Genomic DNA, 18,786 nt, shown 5'->3' with positions numbered 1-18,786 from the left:
GGAACCAGAGGCAGATGCTTGTGCCCATTCACCATCCCTGTCCACAACACCTACTTGAAGGTGACAGCACTCACTGTTGTCCCTAGTGGCCAGTTTTTATGTCATCTACCAACGTCCTCAGACATGGATGGACATCGAATACTGACTTGTAACATGGGTGACCTGACTGTCATTGGCATGGGAAACTGGGGGCTCAGTTGAAACAATGTTGCAAGTTCAATAGCTGGCTGGACCCAGTCGATACAATGTTGCAAGATTGCTAGCGAAAGCTCAAGACAGACAGAGAGAGCGGCAGACAGGCGGAGTAGTATGAATGCGGTTGAAAGAACTTGAAGTAATTGTCACTGGTTTAAACAATGACAGAGATGAGGGGGGTGTTTGTTAAATTTGGAATAAGCTTTTATTTAAAAATGTACAACTGTAACAGTACAAAATTGCATTTTAAACAAATAGGAGAAGGGTTTAATTAAAGTTTCACTTTTGTTGCAATAAGGGGAACTCATGCCTCCCCTCATTTAGAATCTTGATCTCTCAGTAATCACTTCTGCAGCTTAGACTGTTATTTTATTTAGGTTAAAAGTTGGTTGACCAAAAAAATCCAAAATTCCTGTACGTTGTTGAGTTTTTGCAAATCCAATTAATCTTCTACATTGATTCAACATCATCAAAAGGAAAAACATTGCATTTATTTGTGGAACTGTTGTGGAAACAACGTTGATTCAACCAGTTGGTTCCCAGTGGGACAGAACAGTATGATATATTTGGATACTCTATCTGTGTATCAACAAGTATTCAAATACTCCCTATACACATCACAATTAAAACTATTAAAGGTCAAATAAATATATGTTACAATATACTGTTTGTATGCATCTTTAAGTAGTTCCTCTACTTATTCCAGTAAACTGTCTGTTAATTTCATATACTGTAGCTGAATAGATATCAATAAACAACAATAGCCAATAGATAGATGTCTTCAGTACCAATAGAACACATCAATTTTTAGCATCCTTCATGCTACATTAGACTATGGGCGCTATACAACAACCACTCTCTATAGAAAAGTGTAATCAAACGCATGTCCTTTAGCGGGATGCAGGGCTGAAAAAAGTTGGTATAAAAGAAATAGAGCCTACACACTCATAAGCTATACCACGTGCCTTTATTAATAAACACACAAGGTTTCTGTTTGAGCAGAGACCCCAGCTAGCACATTTGGTTCCTTGGAAGTTGTGGTAAAGTATGTTTTTGGTTTCACATTGGTTGTGGGAATTAAGTCCATACGTTTCCTGACCGGTAAACGTTACGAGAACAGAAGTGAACCTGTTCTGGGAAGGTTTATTTTTAGGTTTCAGGAGGTTCTGAGAATGTTTTACTCTGGTTCCTTGAAAGTATTCCTGGGAGGTTTCTTTAACGCTCTGAGAATGGAAATTATAGGTTATTTCAAGGTTTTTTAATAACTTCCTTAAAACATTCACTGAATGTGACTTTTCCTACTGCGCAGAAACTTGTTGAATCAATGATGTTTCCAAGTCATTTAAAAACATTTTCTATGTGATGATGTTCAATCAACATGGGAAACCAAATGGATTTGCAAAAAGTCAACAGAAGGGAGTTTCTTTTTTTTTTCACCAAACTTTTAACCTAAATCCAATGACATTGTGAATTGTTTTGTTGATTTTGCGTTAGTTGTCAAGTGGGTTACTTGCACAGATAGGACACATGGAAATACATTTCCTTATGCATTAATCATGCAAACACATTTATTTTTCATTGTGACACAGCATCAGTGAGAATCGAACCTATAATCTATCCATGGAATTAGTCCACCACACCACCAGGATGGAGCTAGCATGCCATATTTTTTTATGCTTACAAATCTGTTCATTTTAGTTTATTCAAACAGACCCCATTTCAATGGAAACAAACGCTCATTAAGACCAGGTGTGGCCAATTAGTGGGCGCAGGCAACGCACCTGAACACACTTAAGATTGAGGACAGAGAGAATTTTGGTGATGCTGAGAATGGAATGTATGTTATTAAATAACATTCCTAGAACGTTCTCTGAACATTACAAAAGTTTTGTGGTTTCTATTAAAAGTTTTTTTTAACGTTCTCGGAACAATTTGAGAACATGACTTTAAATGGAACCAGGAGGAAACCTGTAGTAAAATGTTATGCCTAAAGTACTGAAATTCCCACTGAAGAATGTTATTTCTTAACGAAGTTGAACAATTTTGAACATTCCCAATGTCAAACCAGTTGGAGAACATTCCTAGAACATTACCAAAATTGAAATTAAATGTAACCATGTTTGAAATTTTAGGAAACATTCTGTTAAAGTAATGAAATACCAAGAAAATATAATTTTTTTGTCAAGTTCCTTAAAAGTGCTGAGAATGTTCCAAAGCCAAGAAATTATCTTGCAAGTTGTATGCAAAATAAACATAGGACAATCACTCTCTCACAAAGCACTAAGAAACATATGGTTCTCAGAACGTTATGTGCTAGTTGGGAAAACGTTACATACATAAAAATGGCCTGGCATTAATCAGTCATCCCTGATTATGGGGTCATAGAAAGGAAAGAGACAGCAAGGGAAAAGGTAATAGCAGGTGAAAATACTATAGACAATATCCATTAATAGGAAGATGGGGGACTGAAGAGAAGAAGAGAAAATGCCAAAGGATTTTGAGAAAATATCACAAAATAGGAATATGCCGGTATGATGTACATTTAGCCAATGTTCAAGCAAAATGATAGTTCACAGCAATTCTGCCACGGCCCTAAAGGGAGCTCAACACACACCTGCACGCACACACATATTGTACGCACGCACACACTAAAATAACATGCAACAAGTATAACAATGTCTCTGTTTTCTAAAATTTCTTAAATACACACTGAAATCTTTTCAGTCAATATGCTTGAAACAGACAGCACAATAACTCAGCAAAGATGGCCCTATAGCTGGTGCAACAGAGAAAAATACTATGACAGATAAGTGTCATAGCTGCATATCTATCTAGGGGGGTATAACCAATCAGGATTGAGTGGTATAATTGTTCCCTTGTGCTAATGAAACCATTGGCCAGTCTTCTCTCTCTTTTTTGGCTGTGTTTGGACCCTAAGGGACCAGGGTGTCCTAGGACAGTGTTCTTCTCTGAAGGCCCAAGCACTGCAGACCAAACAAGGACTGGCTTCAGCCAACACTTTATATGGCCAAAGGCACACAGTTGGTAGATGAAAATGTTCCAGCAATAAGGGCACCAAAAGCTTCTTCTAATAACCAATCCAGCAGGAGCTGGGGGTATGAAGTGTGACCTGAAGGAAGCGTGTATATGTAGTGTGTGTTTGTGCGTGTTCAGGGTAACAAACAGTGAAGGAGGAATACTGTGAGATGCCTCAGGTACAGAGGGTACACACACATACACACACACAGATCTAAGAAAAATTTTCCCCTTAGACCGCAGTGAAGGGACCCGCCTTTTGAGTGATCAGTATGATTGTGGTAAAATACTAGAGCAGGCGCTCTCAAATGATCTCTCTCACATGCTGACCAAACCGGCCACGTTGTGTGTGCGACTGTTGCAAAATAAATGTACACCTACATGTTATTCAATCATTTCATCGAAACTGCTCACGCACTTCATCTGCATAGCCAGGCACTAAAATAGAACTTGGTTCTATTTGGCGCGGCAAGTCATGCCTATCCCATCTACTCTTTGGTTTTTAGGAGCATACAAACCCACGTGAGTGATTGAAAGATGAACCAGTTCCACACTCCAGCCTAGTTGATGGAGGTCATGCACCTTAATGCCGGTTGCCAACAGTCATATAAAATCCGAAGAAGAATGAATGAGGAGAGATTAATCAAAGAAAACATACTAGGTTTTCCCTTTTACCGTTAGATTAATTGTCGGCGTAGAGAACACACGATTTTGTGGGACTCAAAATGGGTCAAAATTCTACAAAGATCCAGCAGATAGAAGGACCATATGGATTTCAGTTAAAATAGCAACCCAATGTTCATATCCCAGGACAAATGAGTTAGCAACAGCTAGCTAGGTAAAAGTCCACGAATTCTCTCTCTCTCTGTGTGTGCGTAGACATTCACAGCAATTTTCATAGGCTCATAGACACAGGAGAGAGGATGTATTCTAATAGGAGTGTGGTGAGCAGAAGTACAAAAGGCAGTTTGGCTGTCTTAATAAGTGAAAGTGAAGAGACTAAAATCAGTAAAAAGGAGGGTGGATGTGCTCCAGACTTTGAGAACAGCACCTAAATACATGAGAACAGACAGCAGTTATGGGGCACTACCTCCCCCATAACAAGTCGAGATGTGCAAACTTATTCACTAAAACAACTCCCTTTTCAGAGATAAATTAAATAATGGTGATAAAATAGTTGCAAAGACAATATGCCATTTGAATTTGCAATATTGGACCACATTAGACTGTAAATGGGGTGGAGAGGGCAGCCAATGACTGGGGGGCAGAAGGAAGAAGTGCTATTATTGTAGCAGGCCATGAGAATTCACACTCATCTGTAGGTTATATAATATGAATCCTCTACCCTAATACGCACGCACACGCACCCACACACAAACCTTGACATGGTGATCTGTATGGTCATCTGTACCAAAATCCTAGGCAGTGAGGTGGGGGAGTTGTAGTGCACTACTCTCTAGTAACTACGACGTATCTACGAGAATCGTAGGGCAGTAGTTGAGGGTTAAAAGTAGTGCACTTGTCTCCATGGTAACTAGGGTCTTTGACTGTCCCACTAGCCATGGGGCAGGCTGGTGGTAGTACACTAGTTTCCATGGTAACACGGGTGTGCAAATGCCACGCTACAACCAAAGCAGGGGGTTTGGGGGTAACTGTCTCTGGAATATGTCCATGACAAAAACAAGGGGGATTGGCTGCCCCGTTCACATCTTCTTGATCACGTGACGCGACCTCGCTCTCTCCTCTTCATGCCATCTTCCTTGCCGTCTCCACATCCTGGCACTCGACGGCAGAGAGCGCGATCAGCATCTGCGCGGCGTAGTAGGTGGCCATGATAATGGCGCGTGAGTGCGGCACAGGGAAGCAGAACTTGTTAACGGCAATAGTGAGGTCGGAGACCATGAAGAGTACAGCGCCCAGGCATGCCGACATCTTGGTCCAGGTCCACAGGTCATTGGCCAACTGGAGGCCGGCCACGGCCCGCCAGCCCATGAAGCCGATCAGGGCGATATAGACCCCCACTAGGTAGGTGAAGGGGCCTGAGAGGTAGGGGTATAGCAGGGCGTAGCTCACAGACGAAATGGCGCCGATCACCAGGCCGGCAAGCGGGTTCAGGGGCTTCATACCGAAGGCCGAGGAGTAGAGGATGTGGGAGATGGCAAACATCAGCAAACCTGTGGGATACAGAAAATAGTATATATAACTTACTGTTATATTGCCTTTTTTGTTATAAAATCTGAGCTTGGAGCTCCAGAGTACTGATGGTTTTCTGTTATACCTGACAATTAATTGCAGCCACCTGGTGTCAAGGTATAAATCAGTCCTTGATTAGAGGGAAATAATGTAGATCAAGCTTCGACGCCCAGATTAGAATTTGCCTGATATACTATATACACATATTCAGGTACACACCGGAGGGAGGGAAATCACAAATAGGGAAGACATTAAGCATGGGGCATGCCTAAATTGTCTAAAGTACCTTCCTCTCCTCCATCTTCGCTGATCTAAACAAACTGGATAGCTGAGAGTAGCATGAGGGAAAGGAGACCCTATATCTGCTTCTGAAATGGCACCCTTTTCTCTGTATAATATACTATTACAAGAGAATAGGGTGCCATTTTTTATGCAACCCAGTAGAGCAAGCCACCTTCAACTGCCGAAAAGGACCGTAGGCATCAGTGGTCGAGTTCCTGCCCGACTACATTGCAGGCAGGGACGGCTCTAGAATTTCGGGAGCCCTAAGCGTGATTTGATTGGAGGGCGCCCCCCCCTTACGGCAAAACATTTTATTGACCCCCCTCTTTGCAGTATACAGAAAATTAGAAGATTTAAAGTTAATTTCCTGTAATCCTACCAGGGTTTAGGCTCAATTCAGAATTTAATTGAGAATGCCTCATCAATTCTAATTAAATTCTTGAATTGAAATTGAAGTAGTAACATTGCAAAAATCTGAAACATTTTATCCAAATTTTAATGCAGAAAAGCTAATCCATGCTTTTGTCACTTCTAGATTAGACTGCACTCACTCTACTATGCCGTTCGGCCATCGCTCATCCATATATTTATATGTACATATTCTTATTCATTCCTTTACACTTGTGTGTATAAGGTAGTTGTTGTGAAATTGTTATATTACTTGTTAGATATTACTGCACGGTCGGAACTAGAAGCACAAGCATTTCGTTACACTCGCATTAACATCTGCTAACCATGTGTATGTGACCATTAACACTTGATTTGATACTATAATCTCCGGCTACCCTATAAGGCACTAAATAAACTTAAGCTAGTGCTAAATACGGCTGCTAGAATCTAGACTAGAACCAAAAAATATTTATTTACCCCAGTGCTAGCCTCTTAAGGCTAGGACTGATTTCAAAGTTTTACTGCTAACGCACAGTACAAGGCATTACATGGACTTGCTCCTTACCTATCTTTCCAAGTTGGTCCTGCCATACATCCCTACACGTATGCTACTGTCACAAGACACAGGCCTACTTATTGTTCCTAGAATTTCTAAGCAAACAGTTGGAGGCAGGGCCTTCGCCTATAGAGCTAAATTTTTATGGAACGGTTTGCTGATCCATGTGAGAGACGCAGACTTGGTCTCGACCTTTAAGTCTTTACTGAAGACTCATCTCTTCAGTATGTCCTATGCTTGAGTGTAGTCTGGCCCAGGGGTGTGAAGGAGAACAGCAAGGCACTGGAGTGACAAACCACCCTTGCTGCCTCTGCCTGGCCGGCTCCCCTATCTCTACTGGGATTCTATGCCTCTGAATCTATTACGGGGGCTGAGTCACTGGCTTGCTCACGCTCTTCCTTCCTTCCTGTCCTCAGGCTAATGTGGTGGGGAGATCTTCGTAGGCTATACACAGCCTTGTCACAGGGTAACATGGTATTGGCCTGTTGATATCCCTTTAGTGGTGTGGGGGCTGTGCTTTGCCAAAGTGGCAAAATCAAATAGCTAAGTGATCCATGGTACGACCATCTTAAAACAATTCCATATATTAGCTTAGTAGAACCCCCCCAAGGCTTAGACTTTTAGAGGTTAAACAAACAAGGCACATTTAGGTTACCCTGATCACAGTCAAGACACATAGATTTTATAGTAGGCTAAGAATAAACATAAATATAATAAAATCCAAATAATATTTTTGCCACAAAACTTGCGTCACCTCAGCGTGGGGAACCGCTGTCATATAAAAAAGTTTTATTTTGAAATGGAGCCCAAGGCAAGCCCATGCTTTTAACCCCCGTTTCATCTCTTTCCTACCCTCACTCCGCTTTGTTAGAGAGCAGGGGCAGGGTCTTACATTGAGAGTATCTTCTTGCTGATACCGATTGTGTCACGTCATGACCAGTAGAGGGAGTATTTGTTATTGTAGTTTGGTCAGGACGTGGCAGAGGGTATTTGTTTTATGTGGTCCGGGGGTTATGTGTAGTGTAGAGGGGTGTTATATTTATGTGTTCCGGGGTTTGGGTGTATGTTCTGGTTTTTGGTTGTCTAGGGGTTTTCTGGTTTGTGTATTTCTTTGTTGTCTGTGTGGCTCTCAATCAGGAACAGCTGTACTTCATTGTTCCTGATTGAGAGTCATATATTAGGAGCTTGTTTTCACCTGGGGTTTTGTGGATAGTTGATTTTGCACTGCTTATTGTTACCCTGCGAAACTGTCGGTCTGTCGTTCTTTGTTTTCTTGTTTTTTCCGTGTTCACTTTATTTAAATAAAATATAAAGATGAGCATTCATATTCCCGCTGCGCCTTGGTCATCTCTACATTACGACAGCCGTTACAGATAGAAAATAATAGTCATCTATATCATCTCGTGTTTATATTTCACAAACCGCAGGCATTTTGAAGTTGCCTTTATGTGATCGAGCAAAATAATAGGCCTACATGAGCTATACCATCTCCACTTAGGCTGTTTGCCCAGCCATAGAATTAACCAAATAGATGGAGATTCAGTGAAACAAAATCACATTATTGGTTAAGTTAAGTCGCAGCCTTTTGGTCAGGAGTAGGAAAAGGCTACTAATTGACTACGACTGAAGAGCAAAAATAATTCACTTGTTAAGCTACAGTGACTTCAGAAAGTATTCACACCCCTGACTTTTTCCACATTTTGTTGCGTCACAGCCTGAATTTAAAATGTATTAAATTGAGTTTTTGTGTCACTGGCCTACACACACACACACACACACACACACACACACACACACACACACAATACCCCATAATGTAAAAGTGGAATTGTTTTAGAAATTTGTATAAATTAATAAAAAATGAAAAGCTGAAATGTCATTAGTCAATAAGTATTCCACCCCATTGTTATGGCAAGCCTAAATAAGTTCAGGAGTAAAAATTAGCTTAACAAGTCACATAAGTTGCATGGACTTTAACATGTGTTTAACATTATTTTTGAATGACTACCTTATCCATGTACTCCACACATACAATTATCTGTAAGGTCCCTCAGTCGAGCAGTGAATTTCAAACAATGATTCAACCACAAAGACCAGACAGGTTTTCCAATGCCTCAATTATATATGCCAAGGCACCTATTGGCAGATAGATCTTTTTTTGAATTCTTTTGAGACTGATTAAGTTATTAATAAACCATTGGATGGTGTACCAATACACTCAGTCACTACAAATATACTGGCGTCCTTACTAACCCAGCTTCCAGAGAGGAAGAAAACCGCTCAGGGATTTCACCATGAGGCCAATGGTGACTTTAAAACATTTGCAGAGTTTAACGGCTGTGATAGGAGAACTGAAGATGAATCAACATTGTAGTTACTCCACAATACTAACCTAAATGACACGGTGAAAAGAAGGAAGCCTGTACAGAATAAAAATATTCCACAACATGCATCCTGTTTGCAATAAGGACCGCATTATCTACCAAGAGAATTCTCTTAGATTATAATCACAGTCATGTATATCCCCCCCAAGTAGACACCTCGACGGCCCTGAAAGAACTTCATTGGACTCTATGTAAACTGGAAACCACATAGGCTGCATTTATTGTAGCTGGGGATTTTAACAAGGCTAATCTGAAAACAAGGCTCCATAACTTTTATCAGCATATCGAATGCGCGACCCGCCTTGCAAAATCCTGGATCATTGTTACTCTAACTTCCGCGACGCATACAAAGCCCTCCCTCGCCCTCCTTTCGGCAAATCTGACCACGACTCCATTTTGTTGCTCCCTGCCTATAGACAGAAACTAAAACAGGAAACGCACGTGCTCAGGTCTGTTCAACGCTGATCCGACAAATCTGATTCCGCGCTTCAAGATTGCTTCGATCACGTGGACTGGGATATGTTCCGGATAGCGTCGAACAACAACGTTGATGTATACGCTGATTCGGTGAGTGAGTTTATTGGCAAGTGCATCGGTGGTGATGTACCCACGGCGACTATTAAAACATTCCCCAACCAGGAACCGTGGATTGATGGCAGCATTCGCGCAAAACTGAAAGCGCAAACCACTGCTTTTAAATCAGGGCATGGCGACTGGAAACATGACCGAATACAAACAGTGTAGGTTATTCCCTCCGCAAGGAAATCAAACAAGCTAAGCGTCAGTATAGAGACAAAGTAGAGTCGCAATTCAACGGCTCAGACACGAGAGGTATGTGGCAGGGTCTACAGTCAATCACGAACTACAAAAAGAAAACCAGCCCCCTCACGGACCCCGATGTCTTGCTCCCAGACAAACTAAACAGCTTCTTTGCTCGCTTTGAGGCCAATACAGTGCCACCGACACGGCCCTCTACCAAAACCTGCAGGCTCTCCTTCACCACAGCCAATGTGAGTAAAACATTTAAACATGTTAACCCTCGCAAGGCTGCCAGCCCAGACAGCATCCCTAGCCGCATCCTCAGAGCATGTGAAGACCAGCTGGCTTGTGTGTTTACGGACATATTCAATCAATCCCTATCCCAGTCTGCTGTTCCCACATGCTTCAAGAGGGCTAAGGTAACTGAGCTAAATGACTATCGCCCCGTAGCACTCACTTCCGTCATCATGAAGTTCTTTGAGAGACTAGTGAAGGATCATATCACCTCCACCCTACCTGACACCCTAGACCCACTCCAATTTGCTTACCGCCCCAATAGGTCCACAGACGACGCAATCACACTGCACACTGCCCTAACCCATCTGGACAAGAGGAATACCTATGTAAGAATGCTGTTCAGCTCAGCATTTAACACCATAGTACCCTCCAAACTCGTCATTAAGCTTGAGACCCTGGGTCTCGACCCTGCCCTGTGCAACTGGGTCCTGGACTTTCTGACAGGACGCCCCCAGGTGGTGAGGGTAGGAAACAACATCTCCACCCCGCTGATCCTCAACACTGGGGCCCCACAAGGGTGCGATCTCAGCCCTCTCCTGTACTCCCTGTTCACCCATGACTGCGTGGCCATGCACGCCTCCAACTCACATCATCAAGTTTGCAGACGACACTACAGTGGTAGACTTGATTACCAATAATGATGAGACGGCCTACAGGGAGGAGGTGAGGGCCCTCAGAGTGTGGTGTCAGGAAAACAACCTCACAACAAAACAAAGGAGATGATCGTGGACTTCAGGAAACAGCAGAGGGAGCACCCCGCTATCGACAGGGACAGTAGTGGAGAAGGTGGAACGTTTTAAGTTCCTCGGCATACACATCACGGACAAACTGAAATGGTCCTCCCACACAGACAGCGTGGTGAAGAAGGTGCAACAGTGCCTCATCAACCTCAGGAGGCTGAAGAAATTTGGCTTGTCACCAAAAACACTCAAACTTTTACAGATGCACAATCGAGAGCATCCTGTCGGGCTCTATCACTGCCTGGTACGGCAACTGCTCTCCCCACAACCGTAAGGCTCTCCAGAGGGTAGTGAAATCTGCACAACGCATCGGGGGGGCAAACTACCTGCCCTCCAGGACACCTACACCACCCGATATCACAGGAAGGCCAAAAAAATCATCAAGGACAACAACCACCCGAGCCACTGCCTGTTCACCCCGCTATCATCCAGAAGGCGAGGTCAGTACAGGTGCATCAAAGCTAGGACCGAGAGACTGGAAAAACAGCTTCTATCTCAAGGCCATCAGACTGTTAAACAGCCATCACTAACATTGAGCGGCTGCTGCCAACACACTGACTTAAATCTCTAGCCACCTTAATAATAAAAAATTGGATGTAATAAATGTATCACTAGTCACTTTAAACAATGCCACTTTATATAATGTTTACATATACCCTACATTACTCATCTCATATGTATATACTGTACTCTATACCATCTACTGCATCTTGCCTATGCCGTTCGGCCATCGCTCATCCATATATTTATATGTACATATTCTTATTCATTCCTTTACACTTGTGTGTATAAGGTAGTTGTTGTGAAATTGTTAGATTACTTGTTAGATATTACTGCATGGTCAGAACTAGAAGCACAAGTATTTCGCTACACTCGCATTAACATCTGCATGTGATCAATAACATTTGATTTGAAATTAAAACTGCAAAAAATGTGAAAGAAATTACATTTATGTCCTGAATACAAAGCGTTATGTTTGGGGTAAATCCAATACAACACATCAATCATGATAGTGGCTGTATTATGTTATGGGTATGCTTGTCATTGGCAAGGACGAAAAAGAATAGAGATAAACACATCAGAATCCTAGAGGAAAACTTTCCAACAGACACTGGGAGACAAATTCAACTTTCTGCATGACAATAACCTGAAACACAAGGCAGAATATACACTGGAGTTGCTTACAAAGACAACATGGAATGTTCCTGTTACAGTTTTGACTTAAATCAGCTTGAAAATCTATGGCAAGACTTGAAAATAGCAATCTAGCGATGATCAAAAACCAACCTGTCAGAGCTTGAAGAATTAAAAAAATATTAATGGGCAAATGTAGCACAATCTAGGTGTGCTAAGTTCTTAGCAACTTAACCAGAAAGACTCGTAGCTGTAATCGCTGCCAAAGGTGATTCTAACATACATTGACTCAGGGGTGTGAATACTTATGTACATTAGATATTTCTGTATTTAATTTCCAATATATTTGCAAAAATGTCAACAACAACAACGAAAAATTACTTTGTCATCATGGGGTATTGTGTTTAGATGGGTGAGAAAAGGTATACATTTAATCCATTTTGAATTCAGGCTATAACACAAAAAAATGTGGAATAAGGGGTATGAAAACTTTCTGAAGGCACTGAACATGCTTGCAAAAGGTTCTGATCAGTGCTAATAAATTAGACACTTGACAAGATGATCATGAGCAGCACTCACCTCAACTTAGCTAACATTTCCACAGCCTAATTGTAGCCTAACCAATATCCAAATGGAGATTCAGTGAAAATAAAGTTGGACATTGATTGAGTCCCCATGCTTGTCTCAAGGCAGTGCTGAAATGGTTGAGCACACATGGGTAGGCTATTACTTTTTTATATATATTTTATTTTACTAGGCAAGTCAGTTAAGAACACATTCTTATTTTCAATGACAGCCTAGGAACAGTGGGTTAACTGCCTTGTTGAGGGGCAGAACAACAGATTTGTACCTTGTCAGCTCGGGGATTTGATCTTGCAACCTTTCGGTTACTAGTCCAACACTCGAACCACTAGGCTACGCTGCCGCCCCAGCTATGCTGCCTAGTTTATTCCAATATTTTCATCATTCATTCAGTGATATTTATTCCCACAGTAATTCTTTATGGATCCATCCAGTTGTGTTTAAGAAAACAGTGCATGTGGTGGGATATGTGAAGATATGGGTGAAGTGACATGCCTCGCAAAGTTTAGAACTGTCAGGAGGATAGTATTAATGGGCGCTGCCTAGCAACCCATCAAGAGCTTAAGCGTAGTGCGTGCCAATGCCGCCTCAGCATTATGGCTACATTTCATACTAAGCCGTAGGCAGAACTTTACCACAATCATGACTAGGTCGGTTGGCGGAAATGTAGAGGCTTTGTCACCGGCAATACCTTTCATAAAAGATAAGCCTGCAAAAGGTTGGTGGAATGCTAAAGTTGGGGGAAAAACATATTGGTTTGAAAGGTGTAGATGGAAGGGCAAAAATTCCTCCCACCAAAACAGGCAGTCTTTTCAAACAACTGTTACAATAAAAGGGCATTATCATAATTTTCACAATTTCACAGTATTATTACAAACTCATAGTGTGGAAATATATATAAAACACAGGAAAAATCACATTTGACTGTACTGGGCCTTTAAATAAGTGCATGGGACATAAGAAAATTTCACATGCCCCCAAATATTCAAATGAGCCTCTGCCTCTAGCTGGGCTTGGTCTGGGCTAGCCTGTGTTGGGCTGGTGTGGGCTTAGTGTGGGCTAGCCTGTGCCCACCTTGCCCACTGAATACCTACATGGGGCCAATTGGGGTCCTGTTTGCTGGGTCTTTAACCTATTTCTTAAATTTGTACCTTTGAAACAATGTCAGATCTTCAACGTTATATCCACCATCAGAAAAGACAATAGGCTGGCAGGCACCTCCCACTGGAAAGTACACTGAACAAAATTATAAACGCAACATGCAACAATTTCAAAGATGTTCCTGAGTTACAGTTCATATAAAGAAATCAGTCAATTTAAATACATTCATTAGGCCCTAAACTATGGATTTCACATGACTGGGAATACCTTAATTTTTTAAAGGTGAGGGCATGGATCAGAAAACCAGTCAGTATCTGGTGTGACCACCATTTGCCTCATGCTGTGCGACACATCTCCTTCACATAGAGTTGATCAGGCTGTTGATTGTCGCCTGTGGAATGTTGTCCCACTCCTCTTCAATATCGGTCTTCGCAGCTGACATATGGAACTGTTTTAAAATGGTCATACCATGGATCATTTAGCTATTTGTTTTTTTTAATTTTAGGGCCCCTTCATGTGTCCCAAACTTGTTTTATAAATTGTATTTGACAAAATATTGAATTTGGCCTTTACTACTATAGCCCATAGAAACGCATTGAATAACACATTCATAAAATGCCAAAAAAGAGAATTAAAAACCCCATAAGGAATAAGGTTTTGAAGTGTCTGTCCTATATCTAGAAGATACAGTGCATTTGGAAAGTATTCAGACCCCTTTACTATTTCCACATTTTGTTGTTACAGCCTTACTCTAAAATTGATTAACTAAAACATTCCTCATCAATATCCCAAAATGACAATGAAAACATTTTTGTTGATTTCTTAATTAAAAATGTAAAAAATAAATATCTTATTTAAGTATTCAGACCCTTTGCTATGAGAGTCGAAATGTAGCTCAGGTGCATCCTGTTTCCATTGATCAATTGATTGGACATGATTTGGAAAGGCACACACCTGTCTATATAAAAGTCTCACAGATGATAGTGCATGTCAGAGCAAAAACCAAGCCATGAGGTCGAAGGAATTGTCCGTAGAGCTCCGAGACAGGATTGTGTCGAGGCACAGATCTGGGGAAGGGAACAAAAACATTTCTGCAGCATTGAAGGTCCACAAGAACACAGTGGCCTACATCATTCTTAAATGGAAGAAGTTTGGAACCACCAAGACTCTTCCTAGTGCTGGCAGCCCGGCCAAACTGAGCAATTGGGGGAGAAGGGCTTTGGTCAGGGAGGTGACCAAGAACCTAATGGTCACTCTGACAGAGCTCCAGAGTTTCTCTGTGGAGATGGGAGAACCTTCCAGAAGGACAACCATCTCTGCAGCACTCCACCTGTAACGGCTGTCTTCGTCGTCAGACGAAACAGAGAAGTCATCGTCTGAGAAAGTGGACCAATACGCAGCGGAGTTAGTGTTCATCATTGAAGTTTAATTTACTAAAGAACACAAAACAAAACAAGAAAACTGACAGCCAAACAGTACTGTCAGGTGCAAGACACTAAACAGAAACAATTACCCACAAAACCCCAACGGAAAAACAGGCAATTATGTGTGACTCCCAATCACGGGCGATTCTGGTTGCGCCCGTCTGGCGGGCGACCCTGACTGCGCCCGGCTGGCGGGCGTCTCTGGCTGCGCCTGGCTGGCGGGCGGCTCCGGACAGGCGGGAGGCTCTGACGGCTCCGGACAGGCGGGCGGCTCCGGACTGGCGGGCGGCTCTGACGGCTCCGGACTGGCGGGCGGCACTGGCGGCTCCGGACTGGTGGGCGGCTCTGGCGGCTCCGGACTGGCGGGCGGCTCTGGCGGCTCCGGAATGGCGGGCGGCTCTGGCGGCTCTGGCCCAGGATTCACCAGGCTGGGGAGACATGAAGGAGGCCTGGCTCTGGGCGCAGGCACTGGACTCACCAGGCTGGGGAGACCCACTGGAGGCCTGGTCCGTTGAGGCGACACAGGAGAGACCAGGATGGGGAGACCCACTGGAGGCCTGGTCCGAGGAGGAGGCACAGGATAAACCGGGCTGTGGGGGAGCACTGGAGTTCTGGTACGTAGGCTCTTTACCCACACTCCAGGCTGAATGCCCACTTTGGTCCGGCACGGGCGGCGCGCAGGCATTGGGCGAACTGGGCCCTCCCAGCGCTCTGGAGACACAGTGCGCAGAGCCGGTGCAGGATAACCTGGACCGAAAAGGCGCACCGGAGACCAGACGCGCTGAGCTGGCACAACCCGTCCTGGCTCAATGCCTGCACTCACATGGCACTTGCGGGGGGCTGGCCTATAGCGCACCGGGCTATGAACACGTACTGGGGACACCGTGCGCTTTACCGCATAACACGGTGTCTGACCAGTACTGCGCTGCCTCCTGTAAGCACGGGGAGTTGGCTCAGGTCTACCGCCTGACTCCGCCAATCTCCCCGTGTGCCCCCCCCAAAAAATGTTTGGGGCTGCCTCTCGTGTCTGTTGCGCTCCCTTTCCTCATACCAGCGCCTCTCAGCTATCGCTGCCTCGATCTCCCACTGCGGGAGATCGAGGCGCCTGCAACGCCAGGGTTGTGGGTTCGATTCCCACGGGGGACCAGTATTTAAAAATGTTATAAAAATGTATGCACTCTACTGTAAGTCACTCTGGATAAGAGCGTCTGCTAAATGACTAAAATGTAAATGTAATGTCCTTGAGTGGCCCAGCCTTTAATCGTTGCAAAAGGTGCTTCAACAAAATACTGAGTAAAGGGTCTGAATACTTATGTTAATGTGATATTTGATATAATAAATGAGCAAAAATGTCCAAAAACCTGTTTTTGCTTAGTCATTATGGGGTATTGTGTGTAGATTGATGAGGGGAAAAAATTGAATACATTTTAGAATACGGCTGTAATGTAACAAAATGGGAAAAAAGTTAGGTGTTTTTTTTTTTTACACATATTGAAACACTTTATTGGGTAGGCACAACACTTCTGCCATACTTCCATTCATTTTTTTAACCGGTACCGGTTACCTTCAGATGAGTCCAGTGACACTTGTGGGGGGGTCATAGACCAAAACGGAGAACACCATGGTGTTCGTGAGAATCTCCCCTTTCCTCAGTGGGTTCACATTAGTTTGTAACCCAAATCCTTCAGATGCTACAAAACACAAGTTGGCACACTAAGGGTAACCAACTTTAGACGAGTCCCCTGACACTTGTGGTGGTCGTAGAGCAAAATGGAGACCAACCATCATGTTTGTGAGAGTGGTCATAGTTTTTTGTAGGCCAAACGGTTTGGACGCTACAGATGTTTTCGTGAAATGGCCAAATTACGGGATGTCTCATGGCTTGACAAACACCACTCTAGACAAACACCGTCTCAATCCAAGTGTGTTGGATTGAGACGCATCCAATTAAAAAAAACTGATATCTCTAGCTTAAACTGACTGATTTTGATGGGGATGTTTTTATATGTTACTTAGATTGTCGCATCGGTGCGCCAATCGACTCTAGGGGGTTAATAAACTAACTTCTTGATATGCCACACCTGTCAGGTGGATGGATAATTTTGGCAAAGGAGAAATGCTCACTAACAGGGATGTAAACACATTTTTGTGTGTATGGAAAATGTCTCATTTCAGCTCATGAAACATGGGAACAACACTTTACATGTTGTGTAAAGATTGTTGAGATTTTTTTTTTTAAGAAAGTTGGCAACTCAAACTAAACATTGAGGTGACGTACAGGTATGTGCCCAAAGGGTAATGTGCTATCTTCAGAATTATTATTGAGGGATCTCCACTTTAAAACTAATGGGTTAACTATTGCCATTTTTATTCCAAAGGGTAGGTTTAGCACAGCAAATTTAACCACATTTGTATCAATGTAATCCTATTTCATCAATGATGCTATTTAGGCCTACAGTTGAAGTCGGAAGTTAACATACACGTTAGCCAAATACATTTAAACTCAGTTTTTCACAATTCCTGGCATTTAATACAAGTAACAATTGCCTGTCTTAGGTCAGTTAGGATCACCACTTTATTTTAAGAATGTGAAATGTCAGAATAATAGTAGAGAGAAGGATTTATTTCAGCTTCTATTTCTTTCATCACATTCCCAGTGGGTCAGACGTTTACATACACTCAATTAGTATTTGGTACCATTGCCTTTAAATTGTTTAGCTTGGGACAAACGTTTTGGGTAACCTTCCATAAGCTTCCCACAATAAGTTGGGTGAATTTTGGCCCATTCCTCCTGACAGAGCTGGTGTAACTGAGTCAGGTTTGTAGGCCTCCTTGCTTGCACACACTTTTTCAGTTCTGCCCACATATTTTCTATAGGATTGAGGTCAGGGATTTGTGATGGCCACTCCAATACCTTGACTTTGTTGTCCTTAAGCCATTTTGCAATAACTTTGGAAGTATGCTTGGGGTCATTGTCCATTTGGAAGACCCATGTGAGACCAAGCTTTAACTTCCTGACTGATGTCTTGAGATGTTGCTTCAATATATCCACATAATTTTCCTGCCTCATGATGCCATCTATTTTGTGAAGTGCACCAGTCCCTCAGCAAAGCAGCAAAGCACCCCAACAACATGATGCTGTCACCCCCGTGCTTCACGGTTGGGATGGTGTTCTTCGACTTGCAAGCCTCCCCCTTTTTCCTCCAAACATAATGATGGTCAATATTCCGACCACTAGGGGTTAATGTTTTTAGATAGGATATCCAGTAAGCCTCCCTTTGTAGTAGTAGGATCTCGATGTTAACTCCTCTCCTTGGTAGAGCAACATGCTCAATGCCTGTGTATTTGAGGGAGGAGATTGGATGGTTAGCTTCAACAAAGTGAGCTGCTACTGGATAGTCAATGTTCTTACACCTGATTGAGCTGTGGTGTTCAACTATGCGTTGTTTTAATTGGCTTTTCATTTGTCCTACGTAGGCTTTTCCACATGAACAGGTGATGAGATAGATTACTCCCTTGGTCTTGCATGAGATCATAACTCTAACAGGGATTTTTCGACCTGAATGTGGGTGTCTGAAGAAGGATGTTTTTATAGTGCTATTGCACTGTGCGCATGAGCCACATTTGTAGTTCCCATTTGGGATAGGTGTCAAGAGTGTCTGAGTGGGAAGGTCAGATCTCACCAAGCTATCTCCAATATTGCAACCACGCTT

At 42.8% G+C, this 18,786-nt stretch overlaps 1 protein-coding gene across 2 annotated transcripts in view; it reads right to left on the bottom strand.

Annotated features, from left to right (window-relative positions):
- Positions 1 to 377: 377 nt before the first annotated feature.
- tmem86a (transmembrane protein 86A) overlaps positions 378 to 18,786 on the bottom strand; it is a 62,417-nt gene continuing 44,008 nt past the window's right edge. For both annotated transcript variants that reach the window (XM_014123798.3, XM_014123799.3), the window contains one exon: positions 378 to 5,405. In XM_014123798.3, the coding sequence (XP_013979273.1) occupies positions 4,978 to 5,405 (428 nt within the window). In that variant the 3' untranslated portion in view covers positions 378 to 4,977. The remainder of the gene's footprint in view (positions 5,406 to 18,786) is intronic.

This window comes from Salmo salar, chromosome 10 (genome assembly GCF_965601325.2).
Source record: "Salmo salar chromosome 10, fSalSal1, whole genome shotgun sequence".
NCBI classification, from domain to species: domain Eukaryota; kingdom Metazoa; phylum Chordata; class Actinopteri; order Salmoniformes; family Salmonidae; genus Salmo; species Salmo salar.
This window is presented reverse-complemented; position numbering and strand designations above follow the sequence as displayed.